We start from the raw sequence: 24324 nt of genomic DNA, 5'->3' as shown, positions 1-24324 counted from the left end.
GCCTTGTAAACGAAGCTCTATTTCATACTCCTAACGCCATCTATCGGGATATATCCACACTAAAAAACATCACACATTACGTGTCTCTTATTTTATTAATATCACCTGTTGTGGTACAATTTTTATATTGAATCTAGCCAATAAATAACCCTCCTTATTTCAATATCACCTAGAGCAACTGACTGTTTGTTTAGACGACAAAATGTTAAATAGGTTGCTTTCAATAAGCGGGTTCGTCGAAAATATGTTCCAATCGAAATTGAAACAAACAAAAATTTGTCCTAACTTAAACATGCTAAAGGCTAAAGTGACGTGACGTTTTCAGTACATTTTAATAGTAGAGACGTATGGTATAGTTGGGTCGTTCATCGGCGAGGTGCCCCGCTGCGTAGGACCCCTAAAAACACACAGACCGCGGGGCGCCGAGCTCTAACCGCACCTTTTACTAATAACACGGTCTTTCCCTATGTCATGCCTTATTTCATCTGAACGTCTCTCGTTTTTTCTGAGTGTTCGTTTTTTAAACAATAACAATAAAACGAGTCTCTGATGATAGTAATCCTTCATCCTCATTGTCTTTTGGCAGTTTCTGGGAATAAAATATGTTATGCTCTTGAGACGTGATATCTGAACGTCATATTATAAATGGCATCATTTAAAATATTTTAATACCCTGTACATCAGGGCGATATTAATTTGGTACGGTCGAGTTGAGCGGGCCGGGTGCCACCGGAATGTTAAATGACGGATTACCGCCGCCCAGATCGACAGATAACCGCATCAGATCGCGCTGATTCCTTCCTTGCCCAGCGGTCGACTAAATACAAACTATCCTGGTTATTTATAATTTAAACCTATAATTTAATGTAAGAGTCGATGAGGACCTATATTTCAATAATGGTTCGATCGATTATTTATATAATATGAAGTCTCCCTGTGTTAGGTTAGTTTAATACCAATTGAATAGTAGGTATACCTGCTTACTTATAGTATGAATAAATATAAAGGTTCGGTACTACTTACTAGTGGAGATTGTTTAAATACTGAGAGCTTATTATATACAGTATACAGATGCAGTTGGAATCTAAAATGTCGAGAAAGACAAAAACAAGGTGTTCAAAAGAAAAAAAATTCTTATCTTTAATACGAGTACCTATATTTATGTATTATCTGTGTCTTTAACAATACTTTGTGGTAACCATAGTTACCAAATCTAATTTTATAATATTTTGCTTAGTAACGATCAAACAAGATTATAGATATCGTGTATCAGGTGTACAACAATTCTTCAAATAAGAAATCAAAATAATACGATTAAATATGGTGAGAATAACAGTTGAAATGGTTCGAAAAAAAGCTGAACACCATGATTGCCTTTTAGCCCCCTTAGAGGAAATTGCTTTACATCAAGAAAACATCGAGAGAATTGAATTCATTCAAGACTGGTGCCCAAAACTCAAAATACTTTTAATGCAAAGTAATCTCATCGCAAAAATTGAGAATCTTAACAAACTGAAGCACCTTACATACCTGAATTTGGCTCTTAATAACATAGAAGTGATTGAAAATCTACAACGTTGTGAATCTTTGCAAAAGTTAGACTTAACTTTGAATTTTATCGGTGACATTATCAGTGTTGAATCCCTTTCAGGAAACTATAATTTAGAAAACTTATATTTAACAGGGAACCCCTGCACTGACTATGAAAACTACAGAGTCTTCGTTATCGGTACTCTACCCCAGCTCCGTTATTTGGACGGAAACGAAATCGAAAGATCTGATAGAATTACTGCATTACAAAACCTTCCAGTTATACGATCAGATATCCTATTTGAACAGGAGAATTATAAGCATCAAAGGAAGGCCCAAAAAACAAGGCTAGAACGAGATATACAAAGCAAATGGGAAAACGAATACAAAGATATGGATCCAGATGAAAGAAATAAAAAATTCTGGGCTGAGAAATGTGAACATGCACCTGAAGTCCGTAACGAAATTGAACGCATGAGGAAATTGAAGTTGAAATCATACGAACCAGAAAAGAAGACAGAAGAGAAACGTGTGTACAAATTTTTCGCCGCTGACGGACGTCCCTTCAATATTAATCAAGCAAAAATTGATTTCAAATTCAGTGATTCAGAACCAGATAAATATGTGCTGGATTTAGCTATTTACAAGCACCTCGATACAAGTCTCCTCGATATAGATATCCAGCCAAATTACGTAAGAGTAACCATAAGAGATAAAATATTTCAATTATATATTCCCGAAGAAGTAGATATTTCAAAATCAACAGCCCAGAGATCACAAATTACTGGTCACTTGGTTGTTACAATGCCCAAAGTTAATGTAATAGTTTCCAAGCAAAAGTTATCTAAAAGTAAACCCATAGAAGATTCCCAACTTATCCATGAACATAAATTGAAAGACTGTGTGATGAAGACAGAGCAAACTAAGCGTGAATTCTTAGAAATAGGACCGGCAGATAATGTTTTAGATTTTACGAAAATGATTGAGCCCAAGGTAACGCGCAGTTATATGAATTCAAGAATGAATTTAGGCGAGAAAGAACCCTCACCAGACTTTATTGATAACCCCGATGTGCCTGATCTTATATAAAAATGTTAGCGTATCTTTAATAATTTCATAAGTCATGATTAAAACACATGTATTGTCAATATTGCAAATGTTTATTATTGCATTACCTAAATTAAGTTAAAGCTGACATTGAATATCTAAACATAAATTATTTTCATAAGGATTTGACATTAATAGGTATAAAATAAATAATATTAACATTAAAATTTAAATTAATGAACACTAACTAGTACTACCTATTTTAAAAAAAATAAAGTTATGACGTGTCAACAGTTATATAATATATTGTACTAGACACAAAATCATCTAGGTTAGAATAGGTACGTAAATATCTTTACTGACTACCTACAGCACTTTTCAATATTATCAATAACAAAATAAAAAATAATATATCAATTAATATTTAACTATATAAGTAGTCGAGCGTTAGTTTAATACGAGTATTAGGGCGCCTGTTGTAATATTACGAATGTACCATAACAATAAGAGCCTTTACAAAAGTCGTAGGCGCTATAAAAGTAAACTTTACTGTAACGCAGACAATAATAATATGAAACTGGTACATTTTATACCGGTAAAATCAGTACATATAAAATATATTGAGTTGTTTTTTTTTAATAATGATTTTAATCTTTCGTTACTTAACATACCTACATAATACATAATATTTTATAAGTTAGACCAGAATAACATCACTTTAAAACTATTAGCCTACTACATGAAAATAAAATATTATATACATTCATATAATAAGGTCCTTTTACATCTTCACTTTGCTATCTATTTTGGTACAATGTCTATACAAGTCGAATTTCAGTAATTTTCTGGTAATGCTACATTGAATGACAGAAAACCGTCAACATCACGCATTTCCTTACAAGTAAATTTGGCAGATATTTGATGCCGGCCCGCCCATGGAGGCGTGAGTTTAAATTGTGCTGTTGCGAATTCACCTGGAGGTACGTTCTGAAAATAAAATAATTATGTCAGATTCATAATATAATTCCTACTTAAAAAAATCTTCAAAAAACGACTTGATATATTTTAGATTTCACATCACAGACATAGGTACATTAAGTTTCACATATTTACTGTGTTACTATTAGCACTGATTTTATGAGTTTTTCCGAAAGCCTTTTTAAAATGAGCTTTTCTGTATTAAAAACACACCTAAGATCCTACGTATCAATTTAACATAATTATATGTATATCGACGATGAAGTATCAATACCTCCTAACTAACATTTTAGCGATTTTCGTTTTATAGCATTTTCGTACTTAAAATAGAGTAATACATAGGCCCATAAAGGTCATTTCTCTGTAAACAGTCAATTTGAGCAAATATTAAAGTGTAGCAATACCTTATAACAAAAGTTGCGTCATTTTTGCTGGCAATATATTCTAACTACACCCTGAAGCGTCCGCTCTATGTTTTTAAGCACGCTTTCCTTGGGCTCATTTACAGTTTATTCCTGTGTTAAGAGTTTGGCATGCTTTCAAACCAAGAAGAAAGTATCCTAACACGTGCTTCTCCATCAAACTCAACAAACCATCGAAAAATTGCCATTCTTGATGAGTTTCTTAACTACCATCGCATTATGCGCGTAAAGATACCAAAAAATTGTTCGTAGAGTCAATTAAATTACTAAGCATTGTACATGTTACTGGTTTGACGAAACAGCTGCTGACCTGACGTCTAGCACTTTTGTTTCGTTTGTAATTAATTACCTGGAAAAGCATTGTGTTAGCCAACAGCTGCCTATTATTATATTTTCTGACGGATGCACTTACCAAAATCGCAACGCAGTTATGTCGAACGCACTATTATATTTTAGTAAAAAGTATAATATTACTATAACTCAAAAGTTTTTAAAACCCAGTCACACGCAAATGGAATGCGATTCAGTTCATAGCACCATTGAACGCCAACTTATAATAATATAGGGCATTTCTCCGCAACTCGAGGTCAAGCGCCTATTTTGCGTGAGAGAGGGAGGTGGGGGAAACCAGCTACAACTGAAACCACCCGAGCACATGAAGCCAAGCAGCTTGTGAGGGCTGCCGAAGGCTTTCGGGAGACCCCAGGTGTCTTGCCCTGTACTCCGCAACCCCCGTACATTCCATGATGACGTGGGCTGCCGTTTCCTCGGACGCCATGCATGCTCTGCATAGCGGACTGTCTGTGATCCCTAAATTAAAGAGATATTTGTTGAAGGGGCCGTACCCTGTGAGGGTCCCTGTTATTACACGTAGTTGCACTCTGCGTAGGTTGAGAATCGGACGTGCAAGTCTAGAGTCAATGTTTGGTAGGGCTTCTCTGGCATGCTTGCAGTCAGATCTGCTTGAACATTCTGCTTTTTGTGCAGTGCTAGTGAGCTGGGTAATCATCAGCCGGATCCAGCTTGCAGGTAGCGGTATAATTGGAAAAGGTCCCATGACCGGTGTTTCAGATGCCCTTCTGGCTAATATGTCAGCAGCATCGTTTCCTCATGAGTTACTGTGTCCTTTTATTCATTGTAGTACTAGGGACTTTCCCAGATCACATACCTACCCTAGTTAGGGCTAGGTGACACTAGAATTAACCCTGAAGTGATTTCATGGCTTTTGATTGCCATGAGTGCTGCTTTGCTATCCTATACTTTGCATAATATGATAGGATCCGATTTCCGAATCGAAAAGTTTTTACATTCCTTTTGATTATGGCTAAAGCTGCAAGTAGAAGTCCTAGGCATTCAGCCTGAATTACGGGGTCCCAAGGGATGCGAGATGTTAATGTTTAGGTCCTCAGAGAAGACCCCAGCACCCGTGCCATTTTCAGTCTTGGACCCGTCCGTGAAGATGAGTAAATCTTCGACGCTGTTGTGCAGCTCTGACGTGTGTTCACGTAGTATCTTATATTTCTTGACTTGAACGCCAACTTACGAACAAAGAAATTTACGTTCGAAGTGATTATGCCACTATAACCAAAGCAGCAAGAAAATCTCGTCCATATGAAGTTGAACAAATTGAAATAATGTTTTATATTAAAACCACTATCTTCGAGCATAATAACGTGTAGTGACAGGATTTTAAATCAACATTTTACTATAGTATTGATACAAAAACCTAATATTAAAATAAAAAAATGTTGTAATCTTTAGAACAATTTCTTCTAAGTATATTGGCAATAAATTGTATCTAAAAAATACGGCTTCCTGTTTAAATACAATTACAAGCAATATCTAATATCTGCATGTTTTTTTTAAAAAGCTGTGAAGTTACATTTCATAAATGATTCCATGATATCTAATATCCTTTGATAATGAACGTAAGCTAAAATAATAATTAAAAACGGTAACGAAAAAGAAATAAAACGTTTTTTTTATCTACTGAAAAATGTAGTTTTTGTAGTTAGCATATATTGACACTTCATCGTCGATATGTGACCTTACCTCACTGAGCTTAATTTTAAGCTGTTCTTCAAGTCCTGGCCCCTGAATCATGAATTGTCCATTCTTTAAAGGTATAGGCAGAGGATTTTCTACTTTAATATTCACTGTAAATTCCTGTTTCGATACGGGTTTACCGTCGATAGACATTTTAATATCGGGATTCCGAACTCGGAAGTCATCCTGTGCAAAATAATCAAAGTTCCTGTCGACAATTGTTGCCAAACATGCTATATTGAACGACGCCTGAAAAAATATTAGTTAATTAGTAACTTTTTTTATATATTTTTCAAATTTGTCCTGTACTACTAAACTACTAAACTTTTTAAAATCTCTGAATATTGTAAAAATATTCCCTAAAATCGTAATTATTAATTTCCTTAATTACCTGATCGACTAATCTTTTGTAATAGTCATCGAACGTAACCAGCATGTTTATTTTTTCCTTTGCCTCAGGCTTGATTACTATATCAAACTCGTCTCTCTTGACTGATTCCCCGGTTTTTCCCCTATAAGTGACGGTGTCCACCCGAAGTACGCCCTTTACGTTGTGTTCATTAGTAGTTGAACGGTTCTTTATGTGTAAAACCTGAAAAATATTAAGTCATACATTACTGTACTAACTACTTCCATTTATTTATTTTTACATTTGGATATGAATTAGTATACCGTACAGGTAAATTTATACAATATTTTCAATTCTGTTACATATAAATTTAACATTTTAATAATACTTACGACTGAAAAGTCTTGTCCAATTTTGATATCATCTCTGAGTTCAAATTCGAAATAGACGTCGTTAAACACATCATTCAAATAATATCTCGCAAAAATACTTCCAGATTTCCGTAAAGCTTTCTCCATGGTTAAACGCTCCTCCTTCGATCTTTCAGGGTATTTATAAGAGTCTGTTATATCCTAGAATATAATGAAGATACATGAATATTAGCATCAAATAGTTCCCTATTTCAGAATCATTATGGTATTAAAATACAGCTATTTTTACGAATTACGAGCAAAGTTAGAGATTGAAGTTGTTGCTTGTTGTTGATTAATAATTATTATTTAAATCGTAAAATAGGACTTTTTTATTTTACCTCTCTTTCCATTTTTCCAATAGCTTTAGTACAGATCTGTTGACCTATATAAGTGGTATCACGATCCATAAACTTCAACGGTTGAATTTCGCCTGAAAATTTCCATAACACCTGAAACGAGTAAAATTATTTGAATATTTTCCACTTGTGTCAATAAGTACTCATCCTACGAAACATTAACCTGATATTTAATTGTCCTGTCCATTATAATATTAATGGTATCATTATGACGGACGAAATAGTACCTATGTGTGTTGTTAAGTTAATAAATAATTAATTAACATTCAACGGGCTTGTCACAACAGAAACAAGGAACAAAACATACCTGATCTGCATTAACTTCTGCAAACACGTATCCAGTGTCATACGGTTTTGGTAGTTCCCCATCGCGTACAGCCCTGAGAGACGCTGGACCACACTGGTAGATCTTTTCGGATAGCTCCTGTGGCGTAGAGTCTATTGCTTGCCATCCACCATATTCTGGACCTAGGTCCGGCCGTTCCATCCATACCTGAAATTTAAACATTCTTTATACTTAATACCACCTGATAATTATTTATGATGATTTGAGCATATGTATACGACACGATGATATGAGATGCATGAAAATCTTTGGCACACTATACTGTATAAATGGATCGGAAGAATTTAATTAGTTGGAATGATACAGAAATAAAATAAAAAACAGTCTTTTATTTTTTGTATTTTTCGATAATTTATAAACGTGTGTAAACATGTACTCGTAGGTAACAAAGATGTTAACGGGCTTATGAAAACAAAGAAATCCACGGACGATATCATTAACTTTTTAGTGTCCCATAAAAAAGTGTCTAGTTTTATTGTCATTGCGCAAATTTTAAGCTCTATCATCACACCAGAATAACTCACCTCATTCCACACGTGGTAGTTCCATATGGAATCATTGGTATATTCATTCAAAGTGTTTCCATCTTCGTCCTTGATTACGTCGATTGTTAAGCTGCCCTCGCTGTCATGAGCCGCGTTGAAGGCAGATACCGGTCTGCAGGGTATACCTAAAGCTCTGCAAACTAAAAGCAATAGATATTTAGCTACCGAGTTTTTGGACATTTTTCCATAGAATTAATAGCAGTTCAAGGCAATATTCACGATATGCATATTTAACTTGAATAATATTTATATTCGCATTACATAACAACTTTGGTTGTTTTTGATGTATGTAAGATTGTATTATTAGAAACATGACTCAACGTACTAAAAAAGCAAAACGTTGCATATCCTAGATCATTTGTATGATAGAGTGTAAACTTTACTACTGTATATGGTTTACAAACTAATTATATTAAACATTTAAAATGTCTTTGAACACTATGTAATATGGCAAACTTGTTTCAATGAACATTTTCAACTACGTATATTTGTAGGTCTCTTCACTACATAGTATAAAACAAAGTCGCTTTCCCTGTCCCTATGTCCCTATGTCCCTATGTCCCTTTGTACGCTTAAATCTTTGAAACTACGCAACGGATTTTGATGCGGTTTTTTTTAATAGATAGAGTGATTCAAGAGGAAGGTTTATATGTATAATAAGATCCATTAAGTAGTGGAGAAGTACTGTTATTTTTGAGGTTTCTAATGTGATGTCGTAAAAAATTACATTTATTCCACTTACATTGCAAACGCAGGCTGAACCCTACGAGTTTTATCAAAATAATGTACTAAGTATTATACACATTGAAAAGGTCTACAGAAAAGTCCGCGATGGTATATGTCTATCTCTTATGGATAACCCACAATAACTTTTTTTTGTCATTTACTTTTTACGACAAATAATGGCTAATTTTCGAAGCGATTTTAACCAATACAGCATTAATCCTTAACCAAATAAATACTTACCATGGATACATTGTTCATTTAATATAGATCTATATGGCCCTTTACATCGTATGATTTAAGTGAATATATTCGAAGATATTACAGATTTAAAAATTGCAGGACGTAGCGTTTGCGGCCGCCCGGCTATGTATTTTATACCCGTGCGATGCCGGAGGCCGGAGCGGGCCGCTATATTTTTATACCTATACAACGTTCACAATTTTTCTGTAGTGTATTTAGTATCAGCATTGCACCCGTGCGAAGCCGGGGCGGGTCGCTAGTAGATTTATATATCGAACATCCGGGTTGAGACAAAAAAAATATTACATTAGGCTAGTCGGTCGTGTTTCAATTTCAACAGTTTCAACTCATACTCCTACAAAATTAATCTTGGACGCTACTCAACTCTAAAAAGACGTAACAATACAATTCATTAATGTAGATGCTTACTGGTTGTCAGAACTCCCGCGTAAACCCAGCATTGCGCGTACTTCACGGACTTTTTCTTCTCATAATATTTTTGGATTATACGTGATGAGCCGACCCAATCTAGGGGGTGTGTACCACCGCTATAGTCACTAAGTTCCTTGGCCCAGTTACCAGCCAATACTCCATTATCGTCTTGTTCATTGATTGCAGCTGACAGAGCTCGCACTGTTATAATGGGATCGCTTCTTGCGCGGCCTTTGAGCTAAAAATGTAACATATAGATCATGGTTTTACTTATAATTCAACATAATAGTTGACTGACTCAATAAAATGTTATACGTATAAAGTTCTAGTATTTAGTTCGCTCCGGGAATCGAACCATGAAATCTCGGTTTTACGTGAGACGTTACGCACTGCTCCAGGGAGGCAATCTCATAATTAATTTAAATGATTGTGATAATGGTTGAATGATTGCGGCCGCCCGCGATGACATTTGATCCTAGATACGCTGCAGTTCGTTTACATTGGATACAATCTAAGAAGGATATATTATATAATCGTACCTGACTAACGTTTCTGACTATGTATAAAGCACATTCCAATACGTCCTTTTCGTACTGTGCGTACTTCCAGGGAGAGGGCTTCACGCGATTATAAACACCACGGAACATGAGACCACTCTCTTCTTCTACGTATTCTTCACGATGACTTTTACCTGTGAGAAAATAAATTTTTGAATACCGACCAATAAAAATATTCCATAAAGCTATGATTCGGCTTAAATTCCTGATACTTTACCTGGCATGTATACGGTATCATTTAAGCACCACGGATTAAATAAAACGTAGATCGGCAGTGGGTGCGTATAGCTCAAGGATCTGGTTCCGTTCAACTTGGTGTCAATATCGAGTCGCCAAGCGGCAACAATGCAGTTAGGCGATGGTGTCACGGCCACGATCAAGTGGGAATCCATTTGACCTTCATACACGGCATTCCATGGCCCAAATGATTCAGTTCCCTTTTCCAACAATGGAACAGCCACCGATGTATCATCGGACGGCCCACGCTTCTCGACATCTATAACAAAATGCATTCAATGAATAATCTTTAAATAAACATTAATACTTGTACCGGCTCCAATACAAACGGAAAGCTCAATTACCTGACACGTAAAATATCAACGATATAGCATCTCTCTGGGCATCGTATGGTCTGTTGAAGAGAATATCGAGTTTAAAGGCTTGACCTCGTCTGACAACAAGACACTTGTCGACATCTCTCGTCATGAGGTTAAATTTACTCGTATGATGATTTTCACCATTTGTTTCAATGCAAAAGTCGATTCCTTGCACTGCGAGGACACCATGTCTCGTACCGTCAATGACATCTGAAAATTATAACAGGATATTAAAATTAATATATATACACCTGCATTGTTTGTTGATACTTATGCGGTAAATAATTGCGTATTAAATAATTTATTAGTAAGTGATCTGTTACATAATAATCACTTAAAAATAATGTTGTGCTCACTAATAATCTTACTATTTTAATATTTGGCAGGTATAAATATTTCTCATTCCAACTAGTTTACATTTGATTTCAATCAAACAGATCCTATATAAACTCATTCATTAGCATCACTTAACAGGATTCGTCATCGATAAAAATTTTCATAGCTTATTTTGGCGGCTAGCCAAGTGATTTAACTGGCAGAATAAAAAAACCTATTTTACAATAGCTATTTTTAAAGTCCTCATAGTCTACATAAAGCATCATAGTCTACATAATTAGGGTTTAAAATCAATAAATTGGCAAATATTATTTACATGGCCTAATTAGTAATTGCGTACCTGGCTGAAACGGAACTATGGTGTATTTGCGTTTGTTTCCAAAATAATACCTCCACAAGTTCTTAATGTACTCCATAGCAAAAGATCTTATCTACTAAAACGCATGCTGTTATAAATCACAAGTGAATACGAATCACTCAAATAGCTCCGGCTTATTTCGTATGTTTGCAGTACGCAGTAGCGAGCTAATTGTTAAAGCAAACGTGCTATTCCTTGAGAATACCGTCATGGACTGTGGAAGCCGGCATAAAACTCTATCTATAATAGTCCTACAGCATTCAACTGGGTAGATGATGTCATAAAGCAAAGAACGAGAAAAGCTAAGATAGGTAATACATATGCAATGACGGATTCAAAGAGCCTTGGTCATATACAGTATAGACTTCCTTTGAAAAATACCCAAATTCGTAATTCTTCACAGCATCCATTGTGACTAGAGTAAATAAAGGCGTCCGGCACACATTTGGGTCATATTTTTCTTGGAATGATGATGTTTTCTACCGATTCATTTTCAACTGTCAAGAAATACTATTGGTCCGGGAGCCAGCAGCAGATTTTATGACCAAGTTCCTCTCAAGCGGTAATTAGTAAAATGCATCAAAGTATAGTATTATGAAGCCTCGTGAACGTCAGCTGGAGCTCGGTTGGGGGGAAGAGCGGTTGTAGCCTCCCGTATCAGCTGACGGTTTTTCCACCAAGATACAGCCAGCTGACATATATATTTATCCACAGTTACATATAAGCTATCATCAGGTAAATTTTTGTTTGAGAGGAAATAAGGGAAAATAAATTTTTCTTTAAATTTAACTTTCATGTTCGAGACACCAGCTGACGTATAATACACCATGTTGTAACCAGCTGACTATTTTTTTTCGTTGAGATATTGGGTTAGCTACAATTTGACAAATTTTTAGCTGAGAGGAAATGAATGAATGAATGTATTTTTTTTCCTATGTGCGTGGGAGGCTACAACCGCTCACCCCCCCCAACCGAGCGCCAGCTGACGTTCACGAGGCTTTATAATACTATACTCTCATGCGTCTGACGAATTATCTCTTGAGAGGAAATAGTTAACCAAATTTGCACCTGGCTCCCTAACCATAAATGTGTAAATCATTAGACCCTATATTATTTATGACTCGCTACTACAATCATTTGACAATGAGATCACCGAGAAGTGAGATCCAATAATGTATTCTGTCACGGTTGAACTTTACTCTGAAATGTCCTAGTAGGTGATAATTAATTACACGTTTTGACCTTAACGGGAATGCTGATTGGTAAATTGATTTAAATTGTTCTATTAGGTACAGAGTGTCCCAGTAGGTAGGTTTCACTTTTATTTTCTCTAGTAGGTAATAGCAACAACGAAACACAACCCCATATTAATGTAAATTATAAATACTTTTATAGATTTCAAAACACGTAAGTATTTCCACCTTTGTGAGAAAACTTACATAAATGAGTATATCAATTAAAACTTTGAAATGGTGAGCCATTTACGAAAAGTTCAATAACAAATAAAACATACAGAAGAATAATTATTCTATAAACATAATATAGAAAATAATGATTAGCGACAGCCATGACATCGATTAATTAATACATTTCCAAGACTCGTGTTGTAATGTTACTATTATGGTAATAATTGCTAGTGTAGGTGCACAGATCTATATGCCATAGGTATCTAAAAGATCTAACCTGAGACTCTACTTAATAGAGCGTAGGTTTCAACATTTTACATAAAATGACGACAATAAAGATTTATTATGATCAGATAATTTGTTCAATAGTCATCGTTGCATTGTTTATAATGTGTGTAATAACTTGAGCATTTTCTCATACAATCAATTATCTACTAATATAAAAACAATTGACATAATCCATACTAATATTATAAATGCGAAAGTAACTCTGTCTGTCTGTCTGTTACTCAATCACGCCTAAACTACTGAACCAATTTGCATGAAATTTGGTATGGAGATATTTTGATACCCGAGAATGGACATAGGCTACCTTTTATTGCGAAATATGTACCACGGGCGAAGCCGGGGCGGACCGCTAGTAATTTATATGTTATAAAACGTACAGATGTATGAAGTCCAAACCAAATAAAAAAACGTTTTATTGGTGAATCAAGCAAATAAACGAAAATATGTATATAGGTACCTATTGCATAAATATAATATATCAATTATAATGTAATATTACTTGTAATATTTTATTAAATACTGTCTAGTACTACGCTGGCTATATAAAATATAAAATATGGCTGTTTTCTTAAATGAATGTAATAATTCGATATAGAAATTAATTTTCTAATGATCACAGTGATGACGAAGTTCTTTATTAAAAATATATATACTGTGACTCTACACTCTACAGCCTCGCGACCCACGAATGTTGGTTCAGATAGAGATTTAAATGTTTCTATTTAGATATAGTCGATGATTTAAATTTATCCTTCCTCTTATGCAGCTTAGATTTGTCAACTGCTAATGAGCTTGGCTAGCAGAGATTAATTTAAATTGATAAGCTTAATGCTTAATTATGCTGCACCTAGTACATATGAGGTATTTTTAATGCTTTTGCTGTTTAACTTTATGTCATACTAGAGGTCCGCCCCGGCTTCGCCCGTGGTACATATTTCGCAATAAAAGGTAGCCTATGTCCTTTCCTTTTGTCGGGTATCAAAATATCTCCATACCAAATTTCATGCAAATTGGTTCAGTAGTTTAGGCGTGATTGAGTAACAGACAGACAGACAGAGTTACTTTCGCATTTATAATATTAGTATGGATATTTTACTGTATATACTAATATTATAAATTTATAGTACTAGTAAAATAAAATATTTGTCACATAAACGAAATAAATTTTATGAGAGTAGAGTAGAATTTTAGCCTCATCCTATCTCTCATAAATTAGTAGGTACAAAATGGGGTCAATATGGGTCATGCCATCATTACGAAAGTACCGTAGGAGGTATAGCCATAATGTACCTAAATGTTCCTTACAAAGTTAAATACAGTTTGTTTGACTAGAGCACAAATGCCATAGGTTTTGCTTTATCCATTCATCGTAGGCCGACGCATGTTTACCTTGAACGGCATGCGCTGGCCGTCTACGCGTCTTAATTGTCAACTAACTCTAGAATGGACTTAGTTTTTTAAGAAAACTTGTAACATAAATACGAAAATATTAAGAGCTATTTTTAGGTATGACTTCAAAAATGCGAAGCTTTGGTATCGCTTATAAACCACTTTATTAACTCATGAAACGGTAGCCCAGATTGGGACTCTATTTATAGTGTAATAAGTAGGTAGGTAGGTACATTGTATTGATTGGAATTCGATCGAATTTTCTTATCAATGAAATAGACCAAAATATTACGTACTAGATTCATATGTGACTGGCAAGAAATGATTAATGTTTAGTCGTATAGTAATAGTCGTATTGCCAGCACCTTTAACTTAGTGCATGGAAAAGGACTCTTAAAATATTGATCCAGGTTACAATCTCAATGAAAGTTTCACTCAGGACACGAGTTTTTGGTCAATTAAACAAATCCAAGATATTGCATACATTAAGTTTTTAAACAAATATATTGTATTAAAAATTGTTTTTCACTTTATCCGGTGCTAATGTCAAAGCATTATCCAATAAACACAAAAACACCGTGACCAATTATTTTAAATAAAAATAAATTTTACCTTAAACGAATAATTTACACAGCTGATAAATTGCATATGAGATCATAGCCGATATTATAAAATTCAAGTTCAAAGTACCTATACATATAAATATAACCGTAATAGTTATGGCGAATACCAATATAAATATTGTGTGAATATCAACTGATCGAAAAAATCCCCGCAGAAAATTCCCTTAGTAACTTACTAGAAAGTATTACTCAATTGATATACTTACCTATTTATCATAATATGTTTATTTATATTTTACCACATTATTCGCATACAAATATTGTAACTGACCGTACTTTCGAAATAGATAACCTATTAATATCATAATTATCTCAATTACCTCTAGATACCTACTTATTGTTTATTCAATAAAGAGTAAAATCTATGAACCAAAAAATTATAATTGAATTATTTTAACAAAAAAAAAATTACAAAGTAAAATTACTACTTCTACAAAGTTTAGTGAGCCATAAATCTTTAAAATAAACGACAATAGTGATGAAGAATGTTAAAAAGTTCCCATAAAACATCAAATGTTACGAAACGATTTTTGTTCTTCAAAAGATTCAGTTATGTTTCTGACTAATTTGTGTCCGTCCATCATGCATATTATTTATACACAGTACACTAACAACACAAGAAATAACTTAAGAATCTGTATTAAATATTAATTTGTAATAACTACCTAGCTCTATGCTAGCCTTGCATAACAAACAATTTAAAACTAATAGCTAGGTACCTAGATTATTTCCTTAAAACCTGTCGTATCAAGGTGTTTATGGAAATATCAGTTATAATCTATTAATAAATGAATTAAATCTATACTTCATGTTCTTAAAAATAAAACGAGTTGTATGTTTTATGCCAATTATTAAATAGTAACTATGGGTATATTTAAGAAACCTTGACCTACCATTTGTAGTATCCAGCCTAGGTGGTCGCGGCAATTCCCTGAGATCGTAAGAATCGACACTTCCTCTGCGACAGCATCTACAACTCCAGCTCCAACACCGACGCATTTTATTTTGCTTGTATTATTGACACTTAAATATCTTAAATAACTTATCGATAATCTCTATAAATGCTCCACATTAACGAATTGTGTTCCAAACACCACAGACGTTTAAACAGTGCGCCACTGCAATGTAAACAGACTGCTCTTGATTTAGAAGTTCTTCGTTCCGATAAACAAAAACGCGAACCACTTATGTTCCGATATTAAAAAATCAATTAAATTATTTTCGGTTGAAGCACGCCGGCGCGTGCGTTCCTGACTGTGAACACAGTTCATCTGCGTTTGTTAATAAATGCTGATACCTTTAACCCTATGAACATGCAACCTCTTATCAGTGCTGAATTGGGATGCCCAAGAAACCACATTCATGGCAAATTGAATCACTCAGAAAGTATTACTCAATATTAGTATGCAGAATCAATTTTACTCACTAGGTAACCTTGTTTTACGTAAGTTTGTGAAAATGTGACTAATTAAGGATGAATTTTAATATATATTCATATGGTTTTTTTGCAGGGATAAAACCACTTATAAGTGTTTTTATAACTTAATTGACTAAAGTCAATTTTCACCCAAAAAAAATTGAGAGCGTAAAATGCCACACATAGAGCCATAGGTATAATATTGTAGAGTCAGATAATCACTATTTATATTTTTTCTCATTATACGCTCTTGTATCACTCATCGTAAATTAGGTGACAAAGAAGCAATGTTTGATAAGATGATATAACATACACACGATTATGTTAAATTTACTACGAGTGACGTCATCTTCGTCAATGGCAAATTGTCGCCCACGAAGGTCTCCATTCTTACTTATTGACGTATTATATATTTTCCTCGTAATTAGGAATGAAGATTCACAACAGCCTTTGATCGATTCGTAATTGTACCTATTCTACGAAATTAGTTTATGCGTTTATTCCCATTTTAGTTTCATTGACCATCCTTACTATACATAATTTACGTAAGTATTCAATCTCTACGTGAATCGATTTTGTTTCATTTCTAGAGTTGATTTTAATGACTGGGTACGCATTTCTAAATGATTTCTTTTTGCACGCCTCATAAGCGAAGCGTTGAGGTGGGTACTACTGTCACTTCGCGCAAAACATCTGATTTTTCAAACTTAAAATGTCTTTATGTATCATACATTGCACTTGTAAGATAATACATACACACACATATTAAGAAAAAACACTATTTTTAACGTTCATGATATTTTTGATGTCATTTTTGTTATTTAAACTAGTTAAAAAACAGTTTAAAAAAGTTCTGTCTTGGACGTCCGTGTGTCTGTATGTGCGGATCCTTTTTCTTGTTAACACGATAGCGACCGAAATACTTTACTAATCGAGTCTTTTTTTTTCTCTTACGCTTGAGTATGCTCAGGAATAGAACCCTTTCATTTTTCAGGGTCTGATTCGATGTGGTTTAATTGTTATTAAATAAACAAAAATAATAATTAATAAATATTTATTAAAAAAAAATTATGAGGCGTGCACTTTTGGATTTTCCAAATTATTATTTAAATTTATCTTTGTGCTTTAGTTTAATATCTTCATAAATCATACTATTAAACGTAAAGTATATGTAAGGTCCGTAAATTTTCGGTCGTTCCGGAAACGAGTTACAACGTAACTAACACGACTTTTTTAAAGAATTTTTTGAAAATTAATTTCATATAAAACAAATTACCTACTGAGTAATGAGAACTGACTGCCTTATGAGATATTTTCAACACTTAAGTGATAAGTCATAGGCGAGTAAATTGGTAGCATTCAACTACAGCCAAAGCACGTTTTACAACAAAAGTTTCTAAAGATAGGCGACGTACAAATACCTATAGAAATATTCTTCATCATGGCAAATGACTGATAATAATTATTAATTAATAGTGATCATAATGTCAATTTTAATTAAGTATCGAAATTATACATAGTAGCAGTTATCACCTAGGTACCTAATATTTTTTTATATTGTGACAATATTTGCATACCTACCTTTTTTTTTGTTTTACTCTAGATAATATAATCTAGATGTTATATAATATAATCGAGATCAATAGAATGTTATTTATATGTAATGTAAAAACGTTGATGAAACAAAAAAAATGTTGTGTGGTTTTATGAAACCACGGTAAAAGTGAAACTGTTCGAACGGTTCCGAACACTGCTTTGTGTAGCGCATGTCGCGTGACGGTCGGCTGCCGAGTAGGTATACCTACTCGGCAGCCGCGATACACGCGACATGCGCTACACAGACCAAAAAGTTTGAGACGATGTAATAAAAGTTTCACTTTAATAAATCCATATTAAAATTTATGATAAAACTAAGTTACATTACATAGAGTTACTTAGCTAAAATATACATTACTTAATCTGCAACCGAACTGTAAAGCTACTTTTTTTTATGCAAGAGGAGGCAACAGAGCAGACGCGTCATCTTTTTTTTTTATAGTGGGGAAATCTTCCAAAGAAACCCACGGCCCCCGGGGAAGGAGCCGTGGGTTATGTCGGATTCTTACCGACTAAAAACCCACTGTGTTCCGTCGAGCCGCTTTAATGATGGGGCCGCGGGTATTTGTAAGAATTCTTCCGCGACTTAGAATTCTTCCACGACAGCAGACGCGTCACCTGGTGGTAAGTGCTCCACGTCGCTGGAAGGCCGGCAACATACTTACAGTGCCAGAGACATTGTGAGTATGTTGCCGGCCTTTCAGGTAGGAATATGCTCTCTTCTTGAAGGTCCCCAGTTCATAGCCGTTTGGAAAAGCCGCATGAGGGAGTTTGTTCCAGATGACTGTAGTGCGCGGGAAGAAAGATCTTTTAAAGCGCACAGTTGTAGATTGCCAACAGTCAAGGTGATGAGGGTGGTATTGATGACGATGTCGTGCTGTACGGTGGTGGAACTCGGCGGCGGGCAATGTTCAAAACAACTCATCAGAGCACTCCCCATATAGTAAATGCGATAGAGAACGCATAAAGAAGCGACATTGAAACCGTGGTCTTCAATGTATAAAATAGTAAGTAAGGGTATAATTAAAACATAATTAATTTCATCAAAAAACATTGTAAGATGAAAACAGCTATCTCCATAACGATGTGTCATTAGTACATAATAATATATTATGTAGCCTTATTTCTTTCGTAACGATAATATTTATAGGTACTTTTAACTTTTAAACTCAATGCTATCATGCTTAAAAAGTAAAGCGATCTTCATGAATGAATAAAATATTCTATTTATAGGTAGTATTCATGATTTTCAGCATCAATGCTCATATCAGTAATTTAGTCACCGGGAATAACAATACTATATTGTGGATGGTCTACGTGTTTGTACTTTGTAGACACACGTATTGGTGGACTTTTGCAATGAAATTATGTCAATCATGTTTCATAGTAGGTATGGTAGGTATCCTATGTTCGTTAATTGAAGGAATAGAACTTTCCTGTCTTGTAAATACATACATATAATTTATAATAAAACTGTCAATTATTTCTATGTATTGATAGGTAAAGTATTTTAACAATAACAAACATTTTTTTTAATAATGAAAAATGAAAATGTAGAGCTTTTGCAACAGATAAACAGGTGATCAGTTTGTGTTATTTTATAAATCTTTAATTAGTGGGTAGTGCAAGAATTCATAAGAAACAACTTTATGCAGTGAATATTTTATTTTTGAGATCCCAAAAACACACGTGCATTTAGTTATTATAATAAATACCTAATACAGTTATCATTTACGTATATTAAGTCGCCACAAACATACAAAGAGCGAACATTTAAACATTAAAATAAAATATCATAAATCTTAGGTTTAAACACACACAAGTATTAATAGCAAAAATTGCTTAAATAATATAATGGCACGTAATTTCGGTCCCAACGTTCGTCCCTCCACCATTCCCCGAGTGCATATTTTGTGCTTATTTTTTTGGTATTTTTTTAACAATACACAGTGTTTTTTGTGTTTTGCAATAAATATTATCAGATTACCGTTGTATATAGCCATGTCGTATTAAAATCTATACCATAATAAGTAATAACTATTATACGTATATCATTACTCTAATATAAAATTTGCACACTCGACAGTCGACACCATAAAATACTTGTATTGATTTGTTCATACAGTTTTTATAAGAGTATCACCTTCTCTTACGTACAAATGTTGCTCTGGCATTAAATAAGACGTGAAGGAACAATCGACATCGATGTGCACCGTATGTGTGGTAGGGCCCAAACAATTTACCGCGGGGGGCGATTTGGGCCCCATTTCCTGCTAGCCCTTCACATTAATAACAGCACTTCCAAAGATTTCGTCAATTTGCCGGGATGAAAATGTAGCAACAACGTGAATATCACCCTCACGCTGAGGCAGAACCTTATCCTGATATGAAACTAATTCTCCGGGCTTCACATCGCGAATACGAGCCTGCGAATAAAGAATTGTGTCAAATTTGTATCGATATGGCATAAAAAAATATAAAATTGATTTGAAATATACCTGGCGTGGCCTCTGTATTCCCGGACCCTCAAATGTGAAGTAACATTCCGTTAAATGAACAGTCAACGGATTTTGGAAGCTGAAGACCAATGAGCTTTCTTGCCCCACACTCAGTTGACCTCGAGCCTATGTAAAGGAAAGCATTATATTTCATAATACATAATATGTTCAATAATTTTCTCGTACGTAAGTAAGATTAAAAAATCACCTGTATTTGTAGTTTTGGCTTGTGCAATGGAAAGTCGTCCTCGTCGGACCATGCCTGATGTGTTTGATTTACATAAGCCATAGCATGAACCTTTATCATTGAATGATCAACGAGCTTATCCATATACTCTTGAGGTGTAACGTGCAGCTTTAGCACCTCTCGCTGTCCCGCGCGAATGATAAACTCGCCTTGAGCTCTTCTTAACCGTGATGCAATCGCGCCAGTGTAGTAACATGAGGAAGCAGTTAGTATGCATAGTATCGTTCGGTCCTCAGTTGATTTATTCTATAAATAATTTGAAATAAATATTATTGTTTTTGCTAAAAATACCAAACGCTTTATAGTATGAAAAACCCTTATCACCTGAATATTCATCGAACAATCAAAAGGTTGACCATAAGGTACAACTTCGATATCCATAAGATCAAAAGTTACATCGTCTTGGCTTTGATTTGGCATCTCGTAGTATTGTTGTAAACGCTGATATCCACGACAAGAAGCTATAACCGAAAGCCGATCCGGGCCTGAGCCATTGGAAGCCTTATATTCTTGCGTTATTTCAAGTAAATCACTATCACCTTCTTCGTCATCTACAGCAGGATTTTTCGTAACAAGTTTGCGCCCGACCCTTCGGTAAAAATAACGAATATTACATCAATTTGAAAACATCCTTAAACGTATCTATTTTGTATAAATTTCATTTTAATATATATGACACTCACTGATTTTGATTTGAAGCCACTTTAGCAAAACCCCACTGGGAATTTTCTTCTTGTTGAAAATGACATAGTTCCGAATTAATTTCTGAATATACGAAAGCAGTGTCGTACTGAAAACCGACTTCACCTCGACGGACTGCTTCTAGACTAGCTGGACCACATTTAAACACCGATTCCGCTCCTTCCTGCGGTGTTGAATCGATTATCTGCCAGCCTCCGTAACCTACCCAACATTTGAAGAATTAAGTATAGAAATTGTAATAATACATTCATGTAATGCATGCTTGCTTTGACTAACCTTGTGGAAGATCAGGTCTTTGCATCCAAGCATCATTCCAAACGTGAAAGTTCCAACAAGAATCATAGCAGTCTTCGTCGGGTCCGTTTGGTACTACATTACCCTCTTTATCGAAGAATTTGTCCACCGTAAATGTGCCGTTTGTATCATGGGCTGATACATAATTCGTAACAGACCGACATGGAATACCTGTTGAATATGTAATAAAAAAGTTACATCAGCTAATATGTTCTAAATTTAAGAAATGTAACTACTTGATTGACGATGTACCTAACGCTCGGCATATAGTCACAACCAATCCAGAAAACACCCAACATTGACCATATTCAACGGGTCGGCCTCCATCTGTCAAATAACGTTCAAGAATAGCAACGGAGCCAGTCCAAGCATGAGGAGCAACTCCGTCTTTATACTCTCCATCATACCGGCCCACCATCAAACCATCATCATCATTATGAGCGTTTATCTATAAATAATGTTTATTTAGTATTGAATTACATTTATTTATTACATTGTAGTACATACTTAAAAATACACTTTACTTAACTTACCATAGATGAAATGGCCCTGCAAATTCGAATTGGATTCCCTCGCTCTGAATGTTCTAATCCACTGCGCTCTAGTAAATATACGCAGGCGGGCAGCACTACATCATCATACTGTCCAAAGATCCACTTACGGCCGATGGGTTGATTCCAAGTTCCACACCACAGTTTTCCATGATCATTCAAAACATATTCATTTTTAGATTCGTCATTCTCCATATAAACAGTATCTTCTCGACACCAAGGATTAAAAAGTATATAAATATCTTCATCGCATTTATAATCATTACGGTTATCCCGCTGTCCTAAACGATTCGTTTGCACCCAGCAATTCCATAAACCGACGGGAGCAGTCGAAGGTATGTTAACTTGAAATGTAATGGTATTACCATCTTGACGGTGGATACTTATATCCCATTTATCAGACTCAGAAATGGAAGTCGTAGGATTTTGCGCACAACCTTGCTGCGTTCCAACGCTGCGACCATATGTTGGAGGCGGTGGAGTAGCAGCGCTAAAACGATCAATAACTGGCCTCTCAATAGTGCCATGAGGGCTGACAGGACTTGGCTGAGCAGTAGCCGGTTCGTTACCAAAAGAGCTACGACGAACGCCATATGTACCCGTTTCCCTGATACTATTGACAGGGCTCATTGAAGTATTTGTCCCTACAGCTGTTGTGGTTATTGTACTCGCGTCCTGCATTCGTGGAAGACCGACGCTCATTCCTATTCCAGAACCAATTACATCACGAGGGAATTGAAATAAACAAGGTTGTGTGTTCCATTGGACCGGTAAAATCACTCGAGTTCCTTTGGTCACGCTGGGTTTAGGACCTTAAATGGAATTTGAAAGTAAATAATATGCAAAAACAAATAAAATAAATTATCTATTAGTTATTTGTCTATCTCTTAATTACACTTACCACAACAAAATACAACATGAATAATATCCTGTTGTTTGTCAGAAAGTCTATCAAAACGTACAGCAAAAAGAAATTTCTGACCACGTCTTAGAATAGGATTTGGAAATATGTTATCGTTAACCAAATCATACTGTTCTGTATGATGTTCTTTTGCATTATCCCTTGAATAGAACTCCGTAAGTTCCACCTTCAGTGGTTGCTGATCGTAAAAACTTTGTGGTATCATTTCCATAGCATCTTGACGGCGACGGCGTTCACTTTGGTCAGCCAATTTACATATCAAATTATGAGTGTATTGCGTATTGGGGCTATTTCTTGATGAATGTTTTAGTCGATGTAGAACACCTGTGCTGTGGGAGCGACCAGGCTTAAACTGAGCTGTTGGACCAGCTCGCTGCATAGGCCAACGTCGAGTTTGTCCTGGACGCTGGCAGAAGCTTGAAATATTGTAATTCGCCGATAAGCCAGGTACATAATTCGTCGGCATTCCACCTATTGTAATTTGCTGCTCACAGTGACAGCTCAGCGTGCTAAGAGCAGTTGCAAGACCAGTTATTCCACCAAGCCCCATTCCAGTGATACTGGAAGTCATACTTGATGACATTTTATCCACGATAGGTTTTTCCACAGCCGCCATATTCACTTTTAAATTTACTCAAATAATGTTTGCTCTGGGTTGACACCAGAGCAAATGATGCCCTCTTTGACTAAACCCACTGTTTTATATGTAACAGAAATACGAGTTCAAACACCGCGAAAGTATCGTGTAACATGGAAGCGCCAGACCTACTTCATTTGGAACAAAGCCGTTTTGTCTACAGTCGGTCAATTGTAACCTCTAGGATTACGTGATTGTTGGAAAAGTAGAAATAAACGTTTTAACTTATATGTATACTAATACTTACTCGCCCTGGTTAGTCAGTTAACGTAAGTTCTATAACGTTTTTTAAAAGTTAGTAGCCAAATACAAGTGGAGACAAATTTATGGAAATATAAAAAAAAATTATCACCCATTCTTAAGTGTTATAACTAACACGACTTTTTATATATCTAGATTCTAGACCTAGTTAGGTAAGTCTGCTTTTCTTCGTGTGCCCTAACAACAACGTTAAAAAGTAATGCCTTGAGTTATATT

General features: G+C 35.1%; 3 protein-coding genes across 4 annotated transcripts; 1 reads left to right on the top strand and 2 right to left on the bottom strand.

Moving 5' to 3' along the window:
* The first annotated feature begins 1320 nt into the window (after nt 1–1320).
* On the top strand, nt 1321–2650 carry LOC149490372 (protein tilB-like). The gene has a single exon (XM_089704394.1). It carries the CDS (start codon nt 1321–1323, stop codon nt 2617–2619), a length of 1299 nt encoding a protein of 432 aa, XP_089560520.1. The 3' UTR covers nt 2620–2650.
* Nucleotides 2651–3016: 366 nt separating this feature from the next.
* Tg (Transglutaminase) lies at nt 3017–16239 on the bottom strand. Of its 2 annotated transcripts, none has more exons than XM_089704208.1 (12): nt 15877–16239; nt 10569–10793; nt 10205–10483; nt 9970–10121; nt 9428–9668; nt 8012–8172; nt 7449–7634; nt 7124–7234; nt 6765–6944; nt 6415–6615; nt 6030–6272; nt 3017–3564 (listed from the first exon to the last, which is right to left on the bottom strand). In XM_089704208.1, the coding sequence occupies exons 1-12, from the start codon at nt 15980–15982 to the stop codon at nt 3412–3414; spliced, it is 2238 nt and encodes a 745-aa protein (XP_089560334.1). In that variant the 5' UTR covers nt 15983–16239; the 3' UTR covers nt 3017–3411. The 2 variants fall into 2 exon arrangements, with proteins under 2 accessions (XP_089560334.1, XP_089560342.1); XM_089704216.1 differs by lacking the exon at nt 15877–16239 and adding an exon at nt 11260–11478.
* Nucleotides 16240–19669: 3430 nt separating this feature from the next.
* LOC149490370 (hemocyte protein-glutamine gamma-glutamyltransferase-like) lies at nt 19670–23865 on the bottom strand. Its single transcript, XM_089703631.1, has 9 exons — nt 23190–23865; nt 22271–23100; nt 21990–22185; nt 21720–21908; nt 21425–21644; nt 21066–21330; nt 20703–20987; nt 20495–20620; nt 19670–20422 (listed from the first exon to the last, which is right to left on the bottom strand). Exons 1-9 carry the CDS (start codon nt 23824–23826, stop codon nt 20270–20272), a joined length of 2901 nt encoding a protein of 966 aa, XP_089559757.1. The 5' UTR covers nt 23827–23865; the 3' UTR covers nt 19670–20269.
* Between the last annotated feature and the right edge of the window lie 459 nt (nt 23866–24324).

This window comes from Colias philodice, chromosome 2 (genome assembly GCF_061535455.1).
Source record: "Colias philodice isolate Cphi_HAF_F1 chromosome 2, ilColPhil1 Martin Lab GWU primary, whole genome shotgun sequence".
Classification (NCBI taxonomy): Eukaryota; Metazoa; Arthropoda; class Insecta; order Lepidoptera; family Pieridae; genus Colias; species Colias philodice.
This window is presented reverse-complemented; position numbering and strand designations above follow the sequence as displayed.